The sequence below is a fragment of the Giraffa tippelskirchi genome, chromosome 3 (genome assembly GCF_054371585.1).
Source record: "Giraffa tippelskirchi isolate mGirTip1 chromosome 3, T2T-mGirTip1v1.2.pri, whole genome shotgun sequence".
Taxonomy (NCBI): domain Eukaryota; kingdom Metazoa; phylum Chordata; class Mammalia; order Artiodactyla; family Giraffidae; genus Giraffa; species Giraffa tippelskirchi.
This window is the reverse complement of record NC_137277.1, coordinates 122,116,910-122,138,475: the sequence shown is the minus strand read 5'-3', so window position 1 is coordinate 122,138,475 and position 21,566 is coordinate 122,116,910. Positions and strand designations below refer to the sequence as shown.

At 37.9% G+C, this 21,566-nt stretch overlaps 1 protein-coding gene and 1 pseudogene across 3 annotated transcripts in view; one reads left to right on the top strand and one right to left on the bottom strand.

Annotated features, from left to right (window-relative positions):
• Positions 1-1,174: 1,174 nt before the first annotated feature.
• Positions 1,175-2,170, bottom strand: LOC145541772 (translation machinery-associated protein 7 pseudogene; annotated as a pseudogene). Its single transcript, XR_014079270.1, has one exon. The product of XR_014079270.1 is annotated as a translation machinery-associated protein 7 pseudogene (transcript).
• A 94-nt stretch (positions 2,171-2,264) lies between these two features.
• The window catches only part of UBXN4 (UBX domain protein 4), a 29,920-nt gene continuing 10,618 nt past the window's right edge, over positions 2,265-21,566 (top strand). The window contains exons 1-8 of one of the 2 annotated variants that reach the window (XM_081579122.1): positions 2,265-2,504; positions 8,319-8,421; positions 11,003-11,031; positions 11,714-11,832; positions 12,714-12,888; positions 16,422-16,515; positions 20,042-20,096; positions 20,815-20,979. In XM_081579122.1, the coding sequence (XP_081435248.1) occupies positions 2,423-2,504; positions 8,319-8,421; positions 11,003-11,031; positions 11,714-11,832; positions 12,714-12,888; positions 16,422-16,515; positions 20,042-20,096; positions 20,815-20,979 (822 nt within the window). In that variant the 5' untranslated portion in view covers positions 2,265-2,422. Of the gene's footprint in view, positions 2,505-8,318; positions 8,443-11,002; positions 11,032-11,713; positions 11,833-12,713; positions 12,889-16,421; positions 16,516-20,041; positions 20,097-20,814; positions 20,980-21,566 lie in introns of both variants that reach the window. The other variant, XM_081579123.1, reaches the window with a different exon arrangement.

Below are 21,566 nucleotides of genomic sequence, written 5' to 3'. Positions count from 1 at the left end.
CTGGAGAAGGGAAAGGCTACCCACTCCCGTATTCTGGCCTGGGGAATTCCATAGACTGTATAGTCCATGGGATCGCAAAGAGTCGGACACGACTAGGCATCTTTCACTTTCACTAATGTCGGTGTAAATTTTTTGATGTCTTGCAATACCATTTATGCACTCCTTCCATTTGATTTTTGAGTAATATTGTTCAAATTTTCACACATGTAAGAATTCTAGAAAGTTCCTGTTAGATTGGTCCATGGGGCCGCAAAGAGTTGGACACAATGGAGCGACTTTCACATCCATGTTTGGTCACATCGTTACATTTCTGAAGCATTCAGAATTTCCCTCTGTGGTATTCATCATCACAGGCACTTACTCAATGCCTGTCTTCCCTTTCAGGCTGTGCAGTCACAAACACAGGGGCTTTGTCTGACTGTCTCACCTCCTTATCACTGCCAGGTATAATGCCTAGTTCATAGCAGATGTGCAATAAATATTTGATAAATGAGTGAGAGGCTGTGAATGATTCTTCTAATATTTAATTCTAACAACATAAATAATTAAAGACATTATTCTACTGAAAGGGTATATATGTTGATCACATTTTAAGCAAACTATTTAAAGTTGATGTTGAAATCAACTCTAATTCTTCCTGAGGAATGATATCCTCTGTAAATAGCAACTGTCTGTAATCACATTATGTTTCAGTTTATAAGAACCCTACATAAGAGGCCTGATAGGAAAAAAGCAAACAAAAATCAGAATTCAATCTGTTAGCTATTTTTAGGTTAAATACTTTTAGGAAAGGGGTATTTTCAGATATAGCCCTTCCTTAATCTTGCAAAGATTGTCAAATGGCTGTGCTGCTGGAGGAGAAATTAAGTGATGTAGGGTGTACAATACAATAGCCTATGCAACTTTAAATAAATCACAGAAACCTTTAGCCAATAGCTATTAGAGACCGTGTAATTTCATGACAGTATTAAATTTGGGTCAGTTTTCATTTTAGTGGCAACCAACCAAAAAAGTGCTATATCCTGATAATAGTACTTTGTCATATATCATGGTAAACAAAACTATTTAGTCACATTTGTATTACCATGAAAAGTAGCTGGAAAAGAAATCATGATTCTCTGCTTCTAACTTTTTTTTTACAAAAGTTTATTCTTAAATGTACAATAGGTTCCAAGACAACACTTCATTCTAGCTATAGGTGGCAACAGATATTATGGCAGGGAATCCAGGTGTTTAAACAGGAATGGAACTAAGGGTCATCATTGCCTCAGGCACAAGGAACAGCTTACTTTTTGCCAGATTTCTTAATTCCACCGGTGGCCAGGGGGCCTTTCCCCATGGCCTTTGCTTTTAGCTCCTCGAGTTGCTTCTGCTCCTCCTTCTGCTTCTGCTTGAATGCCTTATATTCCTCGTCCCATCTCCTTGGCTTGCTTCTTGGGCTGCTTCAGGGGCTTCTTGCCACCTTCGAGGCCCGACATGGCACCTGCCGCCGCTTCCTCAGATGCTTGCACCGGAAGCCCTGACTTAACTTATGAAAGCAGCTGTGGCAACAGCATAGCTAAGTGTTTTGAGGTTTGTAGTGATCTCTAACCAACGACCTTACTCAAGGTCTGCGTTCAACCAAAAACTCCCCTCAGGTACACGGGCTGTATGGTATTACAGAAGGTGACTGTTGTATTTCTTTTCTTCAAGGTCGAGCTGATAAATTAAGTTAAATAGAAATCAAAGCCTTGTAGTAAATCCCTACAAAGCCCATTAAGTTTCATACCGAGAGACACCCATCCTGTTACACAATAGCCACTAATCATAATAGAGAATTACATCGTTGCACTAGGCAGAGTTCCATCCGGGGCGAGGATGATTTCCTCCTTATTTAAGGTCTCGAAAATGCCAAGAAGGGCATCTTCCGATGAGTAACACCATTTCTCCTTTTCTTTATAGACTGTGAAGTGGCTCTCACGGTCGCCCCCTTAGCTGTACCTGGCAAACCACAATTAACAGGACCTACAATATTAAAGGGACCAAGCCAAGACTACAATTCCCGTCATGCATCGGGAAGGCGCCACCGACGCGATTTAGCGATTAGTCATTCTTCCCTACGCCTCCTCCCATTTCCGGGACTGCAGCGCCTTGCGGCCTCGCGGGCGCGCTCACGCTCCGACTTGCCAACGAGACAAGGCACGGGGGCGCGGCGCTTACGCCCACGTGTGGCGTCACGTGTCGCGGGGTGCGCCTCGCCTGCGCGTTTGCGCGCGACCGACAGTGGGCCGCTGACGGGCTTGCGCGCCTGTGCGGAGCCGGAGGTGGGGTGCGGACCGGCTGGGGCTGCGGGGGCCGCGGAGCCAGGCGACGGAGAGGGCGGGGCCAGCTCCGGGACCGCAGCGACAACACACCGAGCGAGAGCCTCGGTCCGAGGGCAGCGATGCTGTGGTTCCAGGGCGCCATTCCGGCCGCCATCGCGTCGGCCAAGAGGAGCGGTGCGGTCTTCGTGGTATTCGTGGCAGGTGAAGGAGGCGAGGGCCCGATATGTGGCAGGGACACCCCCTCCGGCCTACCTCCAACCCCAGGGGCCCCCAGCCTTTCCTCCGGGCGCCGAGAGGCCCGGCTGCCAGTTCCTGGCGCCTGCCGCGTCCGTTTGGAGCACACCTGGCCTGACTCCCACCGCTCGCTTTTCCCGGCCCCTCTGCGGGAGGCACGGTCCCGGCCTCGCCCCCCAAACGCGCCGCCGCCTCCCCTGTGCCGGGCGAGGGGACGAGTCGAGCAGGCCCTAGCCGCCCTGCTCGCGGTCGAGCCTGACTCCGCGCCGCCTGCGGAGTTGGCACCCGCAGACCCCACCGTCGCCTCCTCGCGCCCCCGACGGAGTGCTCCACTTGGAGAGACTTTAACTCCCGTATAGTTAGTGTGTAGGTGAGGAGAGAGACGGGCCCTAAGACAGGCAGTTTTGCTTGTAATTAATTGTGGACTTTCAGGAAGAAAGCTGTGTCATCGGTAATCAACAAAGAGAAACCACCTGATGTTCACTGTTACTGGCTTTCGTGTGTTCCTGAAACGTAAACTTTTGAGATCTATATAAATTGGATTTTTTTAATGCCATAGGAGTGGAGAATTTAATATGAAATAATTTGTTGCAAGTGGATTGTTTTTTAACCGTTTGTTTAGAAGTAGACACACAAGCATTGATTGTTTTTATTGTCTTCCTAGTATAGATAACAGTTTCAGAATGTGTACTAACTCTTCTGTGTTGCTCTGGGCTATTTTGCTCCGTATTTTATTACTGCAGTCTTCTAGATTTACAGTAAGCTTGTGTCTCTATGAAGTTTTGCTGGTCCTCATTACATGAACCGAATTAGTATTTGCGGTTACCGTTAATTTGAGGTGCATTATTTCAACTATTTGTGTTTAATAACGGTTTGCTCATTATTAACTTATGGCTTGGAAGGCTCAGTAATAACTGTATAGCTTTATGCACTGTAGTGAAGAGCAAGTTGCTGAAATATGAGTTTCACGTAACATTAAATTTGAAATTTTGAATTGTTTTAAATTATGGTAAAATTTTGACTCATTGGTGTTAACTAGAAGAGCTGGAGTAGTTCAGATTCTTTTATGCTGTTTTATTTAGAGTTACATTTCACATAATAAGTAACTGCTGTAAACCTGTAAGAAAATAAGTGGATTAAAAAGGAACGGAAGGGCTTCCCAGGTGGCTCAGTGGTAGAGAATCTGCCTGCCAATGCGGGAGACACAGGTTCAGTCCTTGATAGTGGACGATCCCACATGCCACGGAGCAATTAAGCCCATGGGCCACAACTGCTGAGCACACTGCCCGCAGCTACTGAAGCCCCCAGGCCTAGAGCCGGTGCTGGGCAATAAGAGAAGTCACCGCAATGAGAAGCCTATGCGTTGCAACTAGAGAGCAGCCTCCGTTCTACACGAAAAGAAACGAAGCCTACGCCCGGAGCAGCAAGGAAAACTCAGCACTGCCGTAGATAAATAAAATCATAAGAAAAGGGAAAGGAAAACTAATGATACTGAATATGCTCATTAAGAGTGCAGTAATAGTTTTAACACCATTTTAAGTTGTGTTTTTCACATATACTCTTAGTTGATCCTGGATGTTGGTGGAACAGGGTTTAATCATGCCCATTTTATCGATGAAGTCTTTATAGAGTTTGTTACAACCTTTCTGTTTTGTGACTGGTGTGGAGCCCTCACCTCCTGCATTGGAAGAAGACAGGAGGAACTTTTTACTACTGGCCAGGGAAGTCCCCAGTAGTCATATTTTTAAACAGAAAGCACACTTGATCAGTATCCTAAGGTTCCTTGAAGGCACTCTTGGACTAACCTGTTAATCTGAAAGAAATTCTAGGTTTAATTAACAAACATTTAGAAACCCATTTGGAAACAGTAGTGCTAATTATTACAATAGAAAAATAGAGTTATAGGTCTTTGGGGCTTTGTGTCTTTATATAATATATACCACCTTCAATTTAAGTTTTTCTGATGAGCATGTATCATGTAACATGTTTTTAGAATATCAGTGACTGTTGAATGTTTGCAGGCGGACTATTAGCAATCTGTGGAAGGAGTCGCTTCCACATCGCTTGACCCATTCAAATACTGTTAGTTTTTCTAGAGTTTTAGGAAGTTAGTCTCCAAGACTGGGTAGAGTGTGTAGACAGTGGAGTCACGAAATTGCAACACTTGGAGGTTGCTTAGACCTTTATTCTTGACTTTGAAGAATACAGTCAGAACTCATGATTTTCTTTGATCTGAGACCTCAACAGTAATGTGCCAACTCACTGGAAAATTAAAAGAATAGCTTTATAGTTGGAGTGGTTATAAATGTATACTTTGGTTCATATAGCCACTAAAGTGGGAAACATTTTAGGCAGATTGTTTATATTTTAGTGAAATTTTCATGGATGAATTAAAGAATATGTGGGATTAATGTTAAGAGACTGGAGAGGTTACTACTAGTTAAGTCAAACAAGTATTTTCAAACTATTGTAGGTGTGTAAATTGAAAGAAATAAAACTGAAACAGGTTTTGATTCTTTTCTTGGTAATGTACAATAATTTGACAAGGATTCTGAAGCAGAGGTGTCTTGTCACTGACTAGACAACTAAACACTGGTCATCGACTAATGTTTCTAGTTGGCTAAAATCTCCTTGACCAACACTATTTAATGCCCCCCCCCTTTTTGGTTAAAATAGACTAAAAAGCCATTTGGGTTTAAACCAGTGAAGTTTTTCTCTGTTGAAATTCCTGGTTGTAGGGCCTGCAACTGCTTCTGAGTTTGTACTGCTCTTTTTAAGTGGCTTTACTTTTGGATACTGCTGATACCACCAAGAATGTAACGTTTTCTCCTGAAATTCTTGGGCCCATCTAACTCCACAGCATAGTTCATAGTTGGATTAAAAATAAGAAACTAAAGATACCAAAGTTGGCAATTAAAAATCTCACCCAGTAGAGCTAAGGCAACTCTCGTTATGTAATTCCATTCAGTCTTCCATCTCTGTTGGTCAGGCAGCTGTTGCTGCCCTCCGCTGAATCATGAGCAGACGTTGCTAGTGGAGATGGAGCCCTTGAGAAGCTATCTGCATTGTACAGCCTAGGTGAGGGAGTGAAAAACATCAGCCTCAGGAGTGACAGGTCCATCCTTCCAGCTGCCTACTTGACATCCCCATTTGGATACCTCACAGGACTCTCAAGCCTGAAAGTATTACTGCTTGAATCTGTCCCCCCTCCACCCCCCGGTGTTCTGCTGCCAAGTAAATGGCACCACCTTATATCCAGTTGGATAAACCCAAGCATGGGAGTCATCTTTGGACTCAACTCTTCAGTCTCATCTTGTTCTCTTGTCCCTAGTGTTCACAACACTCCTAACCATATAGCCCTTTCCCTCCACGGAAATTCCTTCTGCTTAGTGAACTTTTCTGGCTTGTGCCATGGTTCACCTCTTTCATCCTTTAGGTCTTACCTATCACCTCAGAGAGGGCTTCCCTGACCAATCTAAAGGGGTCTGTTTTTTCAGAGCGTGTCTTACCATAATTATAGTTTACCAAACAAATACTTTTTTTAGATTTTAAGCTCCACTGAGGGCATATAGTATCTCATTTGTTTTATATTTAGTTAGCAGGTGCCTAGCGCAGTATAAATGCGAAGTAAAATAGTGACTATATGAAAGAAAGAATGAATAAAAACAATCCCTCACACCTCACAGCCTTCTCTAAGTGTATTAAGGATGTTCCTTTTTAGCTATTTTTCAGGTTGATAATCTTGTCATTTACTTGGAATTTTGCATCTCTCATCACCCCATAGTGTCTGAAGATATGCTCAGAATGATCTCATGGCAAATGATAGTTTTCCTGTCTGCTGCTTCAACATCTAGGTGTCTACTAATGGGCATTCTTTTGGTCTTGGTCTGTGCATTCATTCTATCCCTGTCTAGTTTTCCATGGCCATATTTCTCAAGCCCCTTCTTACTGAATATTCCTGAATCTCATTTCACAAAAGATGTATTCAACTATGTGGCATTAGTCAAGTTTTGTAGGCATGCCAAATACTATACCAGAAATTTAGTTATTCATTCTACAAAATACTTATTGAGAGCCTGCTGTACTCCAAGTATTTACTGTATGCTAGATTCTGTTGTAGGTGTTTGAATTATATCAGTAAATAAGGAAAACAATTCTTGCCCTCATGGAGCATGAGTTCTAGTGGAAGGAGACAGACAGCAAACAGTAAGCATAATAAGTAAAACAAATACTCTATTAGAAGGTTATAAGTATTACAGAAAAGAAAGTGGGAAATGAGGAAGTTTTGGAGATATCTGAAATGTGTAATTTTATTTTTGCTGTGCTTTGTGGCTTGTGGGATCTTAGTTCCCAACCGGGGCTCACACCTGTGCCCCTGCAGTGAAAGTGCCGAGTCCTAACTACTGGACTGCCAGGAAATTCCCTGATCTGACTTTTTAGAAGAAGGATGCTGAGTTAAGAGTAGACTGAGCAGGGAGACCAGTTAGGAGGCTATTGTAATCATGATGTGGGAATATGATAGCTTAAGTCAGGGTGGTAGCAGTGAGAGTGTTACGACACAGTTATATTCCAGATATATTTTGAAGATAGTGTCAACTGAAGGCAGAAATAACTAAACTTTTTGGTCTGAGAACTGAAAGGATGGTGTTATCAATATCAGATAACTGAGATGGAGAAGACTAAGGGTAGATTAAACTGAGGAAGGGGAACACACATGGGAAGAAAACAACTTACAAAAGAGTAGGTATAGAAAGATGTCATTTTTGTAAAGCAAAAAGTGTGATCTGAAAACATAGCTCTGCTAACCTTAGAAATTTTTCAGTGACTTAACTCTGGTAAGTTTCCCTTTGCCCATCAATAAATGATTATGCCAAAATCTAGATATTACAGGTCTAAAATGGAAATAATCTCTTGATGGGTGTAATTTTTAAATATTTTGTCACTGAGGTGTTGCATACAGTATATTAAGTAAAATATATTCAGTGAACAGCTAAATGAATTTTTTATAGTGAATATACTTGTGTAAGAGATAAATGTTTCCTATCGTATGACATTGCTTATGCAGAATCTAAAAAAAAATGATACAAATGAATTTAATTACAAAATAGAAATAAACAGAAAATGAATTTATGGTAACTGGGGGGAAGGGTGGGTAGGGATAGATATATAAACATTTCCAAGACCCTGGAGGCTCCTTCATCCCCTTTGCCAATCAGTAGTACCTCCACCAAGGTAGCATGCATGCATGCTCAATTCTATCACCATAGATTAGTTTTGGATCAGCATACCTTTTATAGCTGGCATACCTCTAACAAAAGGCAGGTGCAAAACTGCAAACAGAATCACACCTGGCTTCTGTCTACCTTGGAGGGATTCTGGAGAATAAGTGGTGTGTGTGTGGAGGACATCAAACTCAACAGAAAGATTTTACATAAAGGAAAAGTATTGTACCTTTGTTTTCTAAAATCATATGTACAAAGCCAAAATAGACACATTTCTGCCCATGGCTTCTAATTATTGTGGTAATATTTGCATCATAATTTGGATGTCTTCATTTAGAAACACTTTGTATAACCTAAATACCAGTATTTTCTTTTTTGTTAGTTTTTATTAACGTTAACAGTACATATATGTCACTTCATTTATGGAAAAATTCAGTTTTCAAACTTGGTAGAAAATAGTATTTGTGGGTTTACATTTTATTTGAAGTTCCAGATTTACAGGGAAAAGAATCAGCAGATACTGGCCTTATGCTATAAGAATGCTTGAAATATTTTACAGGTGAAGATGAGCAGTCTACACAAATGGCTGCAAGTTGGGAAGATGAGAAAGTGACAGAAGCATCTTCAAACAGTTTTGTTGCTATTAAAATCGATACCAAAAGGTTTGCTTATGTTTTACTCTTGCAATTTAAAAAAAAATTTAACCATTGTCTCTGGTTGTGATTTATGGTGATACTCTTGGACTATAAGAATGTTGATTTTTGTCTAAGGCATGTTGAGGGCTTATATTCTGGTTGCCCTTTTTCAAATTTCTCCTTATATCTTATTGAAAAACTGATAAATTCTTGGTCTACCAAGCAGCTATGTAACATATACCAGTAATGCAAAGGAACTGTGATCCTTAGATTCCAAAAACTTGGAAGTAATTGTAAACAATATTTAAATATCTCTGAAAGGTTACAATCACTCTTTTGGATCCTGTTTTTGAAAATGGAGTTATTTAATTCAATAAAAATAAGAGCATTTATAAGCACATCATAGTACCTGATAACCACAAGTCTATTTCATTTGTGAATATATCCCTCTTCCCCCATTAAGATTTGTGTGTGTGTGATGGAAAATTTCAAACATACACAAAGGTGTTTGAGTAGTGTAATGAACCCTGCCCCCCCATGTCAACTACTTTGACAGCTGTCACCTCTTGGTTAGTCTTGTTTCATCTTTTCCCCCACCCATTTCAACCCTTTCCATTTCAACTCATCCCATATAATTTTGAAGTAAATCTCAGTCATCGTATCATTTCATCTATCAATATTTTGGTATGTCTCTGAAAGATAAGAATTCTTAAGTTTTTAACATAATACTTCAAAAATTAATCTAATTTCTTAATATCAAATATCTACCAAGTGTTTACATTTTCAGTTGTTTGATCAGTCAGGTTTTATTATTAATTTAATTTATTACAATTTGTTTGGTTCAGGATCCATAAAGATCTACACATTGTGATGCGTTGATCTCTGTCAGGTCTCTTTTACTCTGGAGGTTTCTCCTCTGCATCTCCCTCTTTGTCTTTTTCTTTGCAGTCTATTTTTTTTTTTGAGAATCCAGGTGATTTGTTACATAGTTTCCTACAGTATAGGTTTTGTTCATTATAGTCCTGTCAGTGTCATTTAGTTTATTACTCTGTCCTCCATTTTCTGTAAATTGACAGTTGGATTCAGGTGTTTTTTTTTCCCCCACTTAAGACTACTGCTTAGATGGTGGTATGTCTTCCATTCTTCTATGGCAGGGTACATAATGCTGTGTTGTTTGTTTTTATGATGTTAGCCACAGCCATCAATGATGAATGCCTGGAAACACTAGCAGTTTTAAAGTGGTATTTCTGTTCTATTGGTATTGATAATATCAAAATGAAAATTACTGTCAACATTAAAATAGAAATTTACCTGTAAGTTTGTAAACTTTTTATTAAAAATGTTTTCTTCATTAACAAAACATGAAGCAAATCATAGTACAGTCTGCTTCACAGTAGTTACTGAGCTATAATTTATTGAGCTATAATCTTTTTCTTTTAAAGAGTCTATCATATCATTGATATTGTCCATTCTCTTCCAGAAGCACCTTTTAGAGTCAGTAATGGCAGGAAGAATGTAGGGGTTTGTTGGGAATGTGGAAGGAATGAGAACTTCAGAATTTTGTGATTTATATACAGACTGATATATTTAGCATTTTTAAAAACAAATTTCTATTAGCAGATGCAGGAGTACTTGTGTATAGTGTTGGTTGATGGTGGTTTCATTATGGGCAGCCGGATGGAATCTAGTATGTCTTTTAAATTACAAAAAGTAAATTTATTATATAATAATAAAGCTAACGTTCTAGGAACATGTTAGTTTATTTTTATTTATTTGAGGTATCTTGCATTGAAAATAGGTTTTTAGAAAGTGTATCAAAAGTTTACAGTGGTTATAGCTGAGAAAGTAGGATTCTTGGTACTATTTTTCTTTATAGTTTTTCATTTTCAGATGTTTTCATTATAATCATGTCTCAGATTCAGAAAAAGACGAAGCAAATATCTGGTTCTTTGAAGCATTAATTTGGTTCTTGGAATTACTCATCTACATTTATTAATGTCTTTTATTCATGTTATACAGGCTCTCTCTCCCATCCCTGTCCCTAACCACTCAGTTCTCTTCTCTGGAGGAAACCAAATCAAGAGAATACCATTGTTTTCCTCTCCCTTTCTTTTAAAAAAATGATAGTAGTTTGACATACTTTTTTTTTTTTTTCTCTTTATAATTGCATGATTCATCAGTTTTTAACCAGTGGATATTTAAGTTGTTTTGAGTCCTTTCGTATTACAAAGTATTGCATTATCACTTGCACAAGTAATTCATAGGTATTAATATCTTCTTATTATAAGCTACAATATTGTATTCAGAAACACATGCTGCTGAGGAAGCAACATGGCAGATACTAAGGTGATTTTTAGGTACCACATCTGACCACTAGTTTGTGGTTTGCAAGAGCAAGTGTCTCTCTAATTTGAAAATTATAAATCAAACCCAAAATGGTCTGTGAGATAAGGAATACATTTTTCCCCTTTTAGTTGATAGCTAGAAAGGAACTTGTAGTTTCAGAAAAATACTTGTAATTGATACAGTACATTTTTATAAAAACAACTCAGTATATGGGAAATACTTACATTCATCTAGTGATTTTTTGTTTGATTTTGTTTTACAGTGAAGCCTGCCTACAATTTTCACAGATCTGTATCCTTTCCATGAAGAATCAGTTGTATATATATGAATATTGCTTGAGGATTTACCTTTCTTTTGGTTGATGCATGACTATTAGAAATTATTAGTTTTTATTTAGGAACTGATGCATTCTTGTTTATGGAAACTTTATATTACTAAGTGTCCTTTAAGACAGTGCACTGTATCAAATGGGGTCATGGGGTGTTTGTTGTGTGTTTTGTTTTTTGTTTTTTTTTTTGACTGTGAGATGCAGCATGTGGGATCCTGCAACCAGGGATCCTAGGGATGGAATCCATGCTCTCTGGAGTGGGAATACAGAGTCTTAACCACTGGATTGCCAGGGAAATCCCCTTGGGGAGCTTTTTAAAATTGTGATTACTATAGCTGGAAAGCAATATGATGCAGTTGGAATGTTATTTAATAGAAGTAGCTGCCAAGTGATAAGATAGATATAAAAGTCATGATAGAGGAGAATGTAATGAGTGTTTTCCACTTATATATATGTGATAGAAATCATAACTCATGTATCACATGTACTACAGAAATAGTGATAAAGTAGTTGAAATTATTTTGTAAACAGGTTAGCGTATTGTGAAATTCACAAAGAATTTATTGTGCTTTTTTTTATCAGTAGTGTTTAATAAAATTATTCCCTTGTTTCTCATGAGTTGTTGGACTTGATAACACTGTGCAGATCCTGTTGTGTGTGTTCCATCCAGTTTTTTTATTGGAGACAGTGGAATTCCCTTGGAAGTAATAGCAGGAAGTATTTCTGCAGATGAACTTGTTACCAGAATCCACAAAGTCCGGCAGGTGAGAAGGAACAGAATTGGTTCTTTGTATAAACATTGAAAAATGATCTGTCAAGAACTTGACATTGGAATGTTTTTGGAGTCATTCTAAATATTCAGGAACTAGCCACACTATTAAACTTAAAAGGTAGTATTCTGGACTAATTTTCAGAACCACTTTATGAAGTTAGAGGTGCTTATACATGCTGCTGCTAAGTCACTTCAGTCGTGTCCGACTCTGTGCGACCCCACAGACGGCAGCCCACCAGGCTCCGCTGTCCCTGGGATTCTCCAGGCAAGAATACTGGAGTGGGTTGCCATTTCCTTCTCCAGTGCATGAAAGGTAAAAGTGAAAGTGAAGTCACTCAGTCGTGTCTGACTCTTAGCGATCCCATGGACTGTAGCCTACCAGGCTCCTCCGTTCATGGGATTTTCCAGGCAAGCTTATACATGAGTGACTTCTTATTCTCCCTTCCCTTTTCCTCCGTCACCCAACCACACAATGTAGTCACTATTACTTTGTTGCAAGAGAGTATTGCTCTCACATTAAGGTCTTTAACAGTATATTGCTTGACTTGTTTTACGGATCTTACTCAATTTCTCACTTCCATCCACTTTGGGCATATGGCTAATACAGCTTGTAACCTTTTTCCTTGAATTCTCATTTTAAGAAAAATCAACAGTGTGCTTTAAAAATCTTTTAATGCTCTTGTCACCTTGCTGTTGAATTCCATAATGTGATTATGTCATGTTTAGGACTATACATTTTAGATTTATTTACTTGGAAGGTTCAGTACTTCTCACTTCTGTGGAGTACAGATTGACTTCCTCATTTTGGTCTCATATACCATGGTAAATTTAGATTCTTATCTGTAATTAAAATCAGTGTTTTTTCCTCCGTAGATGCATTCATTAAAAGGTGAAGCATCATTGGCAAATGGCAGCCAATCAGAAGGTTCAATCTCTACTCCGTCTGCCTCATTTGAACATAACAACACTTCTGAAAACTGTCAGTCCAGAAATGCAGAGCTCTGTGAGATGCCATCCACTTCTGATACAAAGTCAGATTCTGCAACAGGTAAATTTTAGTGTACCCTTTTGGGTACACTAAACACTACTTCACTTTGAAGACTGTGGATTAATGTCTTTAAAAATAAAAATACTGTATTTTTCCCCTTCACATTCACTTAATTTAAAATTTACGGGCAGTTTTAGATACACATGTTTGTCATTTAGTGGCAGAAGGAGATAAAGTCAGTGACTGTGTCCTTACAGGTAACAGTCCAGAACAGCTGATAGTAGTAATTTCTGCTACTGTGCTATGGTTCAGGGACTGTCATTATTACACTCATCAGTTTTGTAAATCTCTTCTCAGCCAGAGAATTTTGAAAGGTCCAAATGAACTGATGTACTTGGAATTATTTTTGTTAGCCTATAGAGTACTGTACACATTAAGAGAATTGTATTTGCACTTTTAAAATTAAAAGTTAATTGTAAAATAGAGCTTGTAACAATAAGAGTTGTGACTGCAGAGGGGTTGATAGAAAAGGCAGAGAGAAATTCTATACTGTATTTTAAGGATCATGTACAATCAGAGTTGTTTGGTATAATATAGCTTTGTGTCAGGCAATGTAGGGTTAGATACAAAGCCAGAATATTATTTTTTTATTCTATTTATTTTTGGCTGCCTTGGGTCTTCATTGCTGCTCATGGGCTTTCTCTAGTTGTGGTGAGATGGGGCTACTCTTTAGTTGTAGCGCACAGGCTGCTTATTGCAATGGCTTCTCTTATTGCAGAGCGCGGGCTCTAGGGCACGTGGACCTCAGCAGTTGCAGCTCATGGGCTCTAGAGCGCCGGTGCACAGGCCTAGTTGCTCCAAGGCATGTGGAATCTTCCCGGAGCAGGGATCGAACCTGTGTCTCCTGCATTGGCATGTGGGTTCTTAACCACTGGTCCACCAGGGAAGTCCAAGAAACTAGATTAGTATCTTAAAAGATGATCCTGCTCCAGCATCCTGGATAGATAATCATCAAGCTTGTATTTGAATATATTTAATAAGAGGAAGCTCATTACCTTGCTAGGAATCTTGTTCTGTTGTTGAAGCCCTTAGGTTTTAGCAAAATTCTTCCCCATAGTCGATGCTCTATAATTTCCCATTAACTTCAGTACTACTTAAAGAGTTACACATAACACTCTGGATTCTGTTATATTCCCACAAAGAATGTTCTTGTCTTTGTTTTAGTAGGTAAATAACTTGGTTAGGCTCAGACTGTTATACTCTCTTATCTGAGGTGAGTAGCAACTCTAATATTAGTTCTTTGTAGGTTTTTTTTTTTTTTAGCTTCATTATGGAAAATTCTAAACGTACAGAAGTAGAGAAAATAGTATAGGAAATCTCATGAACCCATTGCCTATCTTCCAACTGTTTTTAACTCATGGCCAATATTGTTTCATCTCTGCTTCCTTTCCATGTCTCCCTGCCACTTATTAGGATACACTTAGGCATTGTATCATTTCATCTTTAAAAATGTTGATTTTGGGACTTCCCTGATGGTCCAGTGGTTAGGACCTCCCCCATGTTCTCACTGCCAAGGGCCCAGGGAACTGAAATCCCATAAGCTAAGCAGCGTGGCAAAAAAAAAAAAGTATCTTAAAAAGCATTTTAGAAAATGTAAATAGAATGTGATTATCTCTTATGAATCCTGGAAAGTTTAACATTGATTCTTTTTTATCATTAATTATCTAGGCAATATTTATATTTACACTAAATTTTTCAGTTTGAGTTGGAGTCCAATATATCATTATTAGTCGGTGGTTTTCATAGATTCCCACTGTCATCAGTGGTTTTTTTCTATAGTTTCCCACAGTCTGGATTTGGTACATCCCTATGATAATTTGTAAAAATTCTTCTAAATTGGTAGTAACACTACAGGCTTGTTTTAGTTGTTGAAGTCAGGTTTATTCTTTATTCTTTTTTGTCAAGACTACTTTATGGGTGTTGCTGTGCATTTTTATCAGGAGATAAGTTATGCATGATAATCCAGTTGTCATTAAACCTAAAGACAGAACCTCCTCTAGTAATTTTACTGTGTTTGGATTTTTATCAATTGTCTTAGCTGATCACCATCCATTTTTCTTTGTTTGTAAGTCATAGATCCACCTCACTAATTGTTATACACAACACTATTTTTTTCAGCTTGTCCACAGGTTATTTTCAGAAGTTTTCTTAAATATTTTTTGCTAATATCAAGATATAAATGACCTTGACATTCATTTTACTTACTAAAGAAAACATTAATTTCCTATTGAACACACACTGGCTGCCAGAGGTTACCACTTCTTATTCAAGAGTTGCAGTCATGATATGCTAGTAAATATTTAACAAAAGCTTTTTGTAGTGGGGGAGAAAAGCCCTCATTTGTAGTGTTTACTAATTTCCAAAGTGTAAATAATCCTTCTGTGGCTGATTTCAAGTTATGTAGGGGTAGGAATGTCGGGGTAGGAATACATGCATACCATTGATTCTGCTTAGTAATTCGAATATTTCTATTACTGCTGTAATAACTGAATCACTTACTTCATGCTAGTCCTACCTAGTACAAGTTTCAGTGTTGTGCTTCTGTAGCACGTATTTCTCCTAACAAGTCTATGCAGTTACTACCACCATTTTATAGATAAGGTATAGTGAGATTGAATAACCTACTCAAGTGACAGAACAAGATTTAACCCAGACTTTGTTGCTCTGCAGTCCATACTGTTTCAAAGATCAAACATATAAGGAATAATTAAGTTGATAGTGGTAAGGAAGGAAATTGCAGAGGTTTTGAAAGGGAGTACCAGACCATAGCTATCCTCTACTGCAGGCCAGGACAAAATTCTGTCCTTCAGGAAATCCTTAATACTAGTGTAGGTACGAAAAGCCTCCCTAAGGAATCATTGTGGTCTGCAGAAGCAGATCCCATGGGTCATCATAAGTTTAGTAATACCCAGTATCATACTTGGCCTCGAGAGCTTTGCTTTTTTTTTTTTTTGCCGTGAGGCTTGTGGGACCAGGAATCTAACCTGTTCCCCCTGCGGTGGGACTGCAGAGTCCTAACCACTGGACCACCAGGAAATTCCCTAGAGCTCTTGAATACCGTAACCACAGCTACATGTGGCATTTTTAATTAAGACTAAATACAGTTGAAAAAGTCTCTCAACTGAACTAGTTTATTACAAGTGCTCAGTAGCCACACGTGACTGACTAGTGACTGCCCTAATGGATACCAAAGATACTGGACCCTGCTGCTTTAGAGCAGAGCCTGCCCCTGGCTAGGGCATGCTTAGTCTGCTCTTGTTATATCCTCTCCTGCCAGATTAATATTTCTGCATGTTTTATTTTGGTGGCTTTCAGCTGAGTAACTGCCTTATTTCCCACTTATATACTGTCTTTCCAGGTTCAAACTTGCAGAGTTAGTAATAATAGTTCATTTCTTAGCTCCTACTCCATCCCTAGGGAAAATATGTAGTGTTTAAGAAACAAGATTGTTAACAGATGTTGTAACCCAAAAGATATATATATATCTTTTTAAAAATCGACATTCTTCTTTTGTTTTTCTTTTATTATTTAAGGAGGAGAAAGCTCAGGCCAGACCACTGTGTCTCAAGAGCCTAGTGGATGTTCAAATCAGAAACCTACTGAAGACCTCACCGTCAGAGTGGAAAGGTTTGCTCTTATTTTTAGACAGTGTTTTGTTACTAATAGACTGTGGTTTTCAGTTACTTCATTAATTTGAATTTGGGCTAAAATTACAAAAAATTTTAAAATTGTAGGTTGAAATTTTTTTTTCCTGACCAACTTATTTGTATCCATAGAAATTATATTCTAGAAGTAAGAACTTGTGTATATCTCTGAAGTCATTGGTTAGCTTTAGGTCTGATAATTTTAACAGTCCCTCTTTCACTAGTATTTTGGTATATGTGTTTCCATCTGTCACATCTGCTTTTATCTCTCTGTGTCACAGGATAAGTTCCAGATGGGCAGCCAATTTTGTGACTATGCACTGAGTCTGGGTTCTGCATATGTGGCTGTCTATTAAGTATCACGTGCTATTAGTCTGATAATCAAATTTCTGACTTTTTGTGGCTTCTAGTTTAGTGCTTTATAATGTTACAGTAGTTATCAAATCATACTCTTATACTATGATTCTTTTTTTTTAGACCATTAAAGTTCTTTTATTACAAAAGTCTATACAATGAAGTGCCAGACACAGCAATGCAATGATACTATAGTCATATATATCTATATATTATTTGTATATAGATATACAGTTTTTACTTGTACCAAAGTAAAATCATCACAACCTGCCTAATTCTATCACTTGCTGCTTAACTATGACACACAGTACTGTCACAAAGCATGCGTGCTGCTATGCTACTTTTTCTCTATTCTACTCACAGCCAAACATTAACAGTGAATAACCAACATCATGAAGCAGCTGTTAATTCTAAAATGAAACCAGTCAGGCCAATGACTTATAAAAATATGGTACTAATATAGATTTAGCATTATAAAGAAGGAATATATTATTTAAAACATTTAAATAGTGCATATGATTCTTAAGAGATACTTGAGTTAATGGTGAATGGATAAGCAGGAATATTTTAAAATCTTGACTTAAAAATCACTCAGTGTTATATGGAAGTTAAGAAAAACTACTTAGAATTGACATTTTCTTGTTCACATAGATATTATGGGGAACCATGATTCATAATGATTGCTGTCATTGGGTTTTTGGGTTACTTCATGCATGGTTCAGTATAAATGAGCTTCATTTTAGCAAAACCTCCCTCGATTCTGATTGTTCTTTATGAGTGTGACAGGGCCAGAATCTGGTGGTGCACAGAAGGATAGACCTCTCGTGGTGGAGAGAAATGGTGTGTGTCTGGAAGAAGAGCAGTAGGGAACGAGAGTTTCAGAAGCTTTTCCTTCCTCTTCTGTTTCATTCTGCTTTGCTAACACCACATCCCTCACCATGCACCCTTACTTGCATCACCCTGGGATCCTAGAGTGAAGTGAGAATGAAAACTCAGGAAAAGATTTCGAGAATTGGAGGGAATGTGAAGAAACATGGCAGGTAGCCCTTTATTGTGAGGTGGGATCAAGAGCTATTTAGTTGTTGTGGGAAAGGGGAGCTTCTGTTATTTAATAGTTTCCATTCTGGTTGTTTTTTTTTTTTGGCTGCACCAAATGAGTTGTGGGATCTTAGTTTTCCCCTACCAGGGATTGAACTCAGGCCCTTGGCAGTGAGAGGTAAGAGTATTAACCAGTGGACTCCCAGGGAATTCCCCCAAATAGTTTCCATTCTTACATAAAGGGATGTCTACCAGTGTCTGACTGTATGGTTCTGCAAATAGAATATAATAAGCCATTTTTAATTAAAAAATAACGATATGTACACATACTGGTGTGTATGTGTTTTGTAGGATAATGAACCCCAGAAGACATTTGAAGACATGCACAAAATGCTTATACTAGTATCTGTGAAACTGGAATTAGAGGTTTCTTTGTTTTGTTCTGGGGTTGCCACATTTTCTTCATTGAACATTATTACTTTTATAGTTAGCCTATCAGGACAGAGTGGTTCTAGCGTTGTTTGAGAGTCCTTAACTGGAAAAAAAACTTCAAAGTGCTCTTAGAAGATACATACACCCAATTTTTTAAAAACTTTTAAAAAGGAATTCTAATGTTGAAATTAGATAAAATGTTGAAAAAAATCTTAGTAATGAAACAGTTTCATTGGGAAGTAACAATTAGCTGCTTGACATTTCAAAAATTTGAGCCATGATCATATAATTAAATCATATAAGCACTTCAAATTGTTGCTCATTACTGTATAGCTGTAGTGACTGTGTACTGATTATACCATGATTTATTTATCTATTCTGCTGATGATGGATTGAATTATTTTCAGTTTGAGTTGGTTATGAATAGGATTGCTGTGAACATTCTTTTATTACATGTCTTGGTACACGTATCTTTCGGGTGTGTTTTCAGGAGTGGGAATTTCTGGGTTGTAGATGCTGGCTGAACAGTTTTCCAAAGTGGTTATACAAGTTTATAATAATTTCCTTCAGCAGTAAGATATTTCATGGGTCTTTTTTTCCCCTCTAATGTGTTTCAGTTAATTTCTCTCGTAAGTTTTTTTAGTGCACAGAATACTCCAAATTTATAGCAGAACCCCTTCATGTTGGACCTTAAGTCCTTCTGGCATCCTTTTTATGAAGAAGAAACCTGTGGACATTTGCTGAATTTTTCCTCTGGTGTTGCTGCGTTCTAGTGCACCATTCATTTTTCTCACCATGTGCCCCTAAACCGCATCATCTCTTTGGGGTTCTAAATCATCATCTTTGAACATCCCTTAGATTTCTGGCTGAGTTGTTCAGCTGAGTTTTAACAAATGCATATGCCTGTGCAGCCCAAACCCCTCTGAGAAAAAGTGCCATTAGTTTTAAAAAATTGAGATAAAATTCACATACTGTAAAATGCAAAATGTATGCAGATTGGGTGGGTTTTTATATATTCACAAGGTTGTGGAACCATTACCACTGTCTGCTTTCAGAATCATTAGTTTTTAATTGATGAATTTCTCAGAGTTCAAAATCAATTTTGGTATTACTGGTCTTTATAAATGTTAGCCTTCAGCTTTTTGCTTTTATCAATTCGGTGCTATATTCCTCTTCTATGTAAGAGGAAAAGCATTTTTAAGTCATTGATTTATCATATATATATATATATTTTTTTTTTTTTTAAGACATTTTAAAATCAATATCTGATGAATTCCCTGGTGGGCCAGTGGATTGGACTCTGCTTTTTCTACTAAGGCCTCAGGTTTGATCCCTAATTGGGGAATTAAGACCCCAAAAGCCACATGGTGCAGCCAAAAAAAAATCAGTAGCTGATAAATCAGGTGAGGAAAGGGAGCTAGTGGTAAGTAGGAGGTAAGGCCCTTAGAGCTGGAGGGAGGCTTCTTATGGCTCCCCCTGACTCGCATGGATTTTTTTCAGGGCTAGGGGCTAGGTAGAGAAGTTGCTGCTTAGCCTTTAGGAGCTTTTTTTGTTTGTCTCCACATTTCCCCAGTTTTTAGCTAAAGAAATTTTCTAAGTGTAATTTATTTCAATATAATGTATCTCAGTTAATGCATTTTTTTAACTTTCTAAGTTAATGTATTTTTTAAACTTCTAAAATACAGACTAACCAAAAAACTTGAAGAAAGGAGAGAAGAGAAAAGGAAAGAGGAAGAACAGGTAAATTGATGTACCTAGCATTTTTTCCTCTTCCTTTCTATGAGGGAACGTTTGATTTCTTGTTTTAGCTTGGCACGTGGAATGACTTCCTGGTCCTATAGTTCAACACTGCAGCACAATAAGGGGCATTACCAGTCTTCTGTCACAAAGTCAGTGTACACTTTTTTGTGATTTTTGGAAATTGCTAGAAATAAATTAGACCATCTTTTCTCCCTCTGCAATGAATCTTTTACACTAAGAATAAAGGGACTTGAGTTAAAATTGGTTTGATGCAGATCAAAGTTTTAGTTCCTTTTTGTGAAAAAATGGGTAGACATTTTGCTGAATATTTCCTCTGGTGTTGTATTCTAGTTCACCATTCATTTTTCGTACTCTGTGCACCTAAGCTTCATCATCTCTAATATACGAAGGTTATGACTTCAGGCCAAATAAATGACTACTTTGTTGTCCTTGTAGGGACAACCTGTAATTCTGTTTTTTTTTTTTCCAAATTACATTGACCACATGATAATCTTTACAAAACCACTGGCAAAGACTTATGAATTGATAGGATTTGACCATTGACCCATGCTATTAATACATTCTACTAGACCCCTACAGAAGTTCTGTTCCTTTAGCTGTACTCTACAACCAACTTTCCCTGTGTACAAAATGGCATTGACAGAGGATTATTAACTTTTGTTTCTGGTTCATAAAACTTACTTTTTCTTTAATTCAGAGAGAGATTAAGAAGGAAATTGAGAGGAGGAAAACTGGAAAAGAAATGTTAGATTATAAAAGAAAGCAAGAAGAAGAATTAACAAAAAGAATGTTAGAGGAAAGAAACAGAGAAAAGGCAGAAGATAGGGCAGCTCGAGAGCGTATAAAACAGCAGATTGCTCTGGTGAGTATTGTTTATTTTTAATGCTTGACTCTAGAACATTAGCAGCAGCAGCAGCAGCTAGAACATTGGTGAAACTGTTTTTCCAGGCACAGTGGTTTTGGTTTACTACCAGACAGGGTACACAGAAATAGTAGATTTTAGTAGCTCAGAGAGTACTAATTCTCAGTTTTCTTTTACTAGAAATTGTCTCTTTAATTAAAATATAGTTAAGATTAAAACTGAGATAATCTTTTGAAGTAATTTTTCTCCATGTTATGTTATGAATTTTATCAGTAGTCAAAGATAGTTTTCAAGATTCCCCAGGAAAGAAGCCAAGAGTTTGCTCCCTCACAGTCTCCTCTAGTCATAAGCATTCTTTTTTAGGACATTCAAAGGATTTAGGCATATGAAGCTTAGGATGGTTTTGCATCAGTTGATTTTAGAATTAAGCAGTTACAATACATGTGAAAACCTCTTTTCTTAGTATTGTTTGTTTATGTATTCATTCAGTAAATATTTGTTATCTACTGATCTTGTTCCAGGCTTGAGAGATAGTGACCAAAATCAAGTCCTTGTTTGTTTAACAATAACTGTGGTCCCTGACAGTT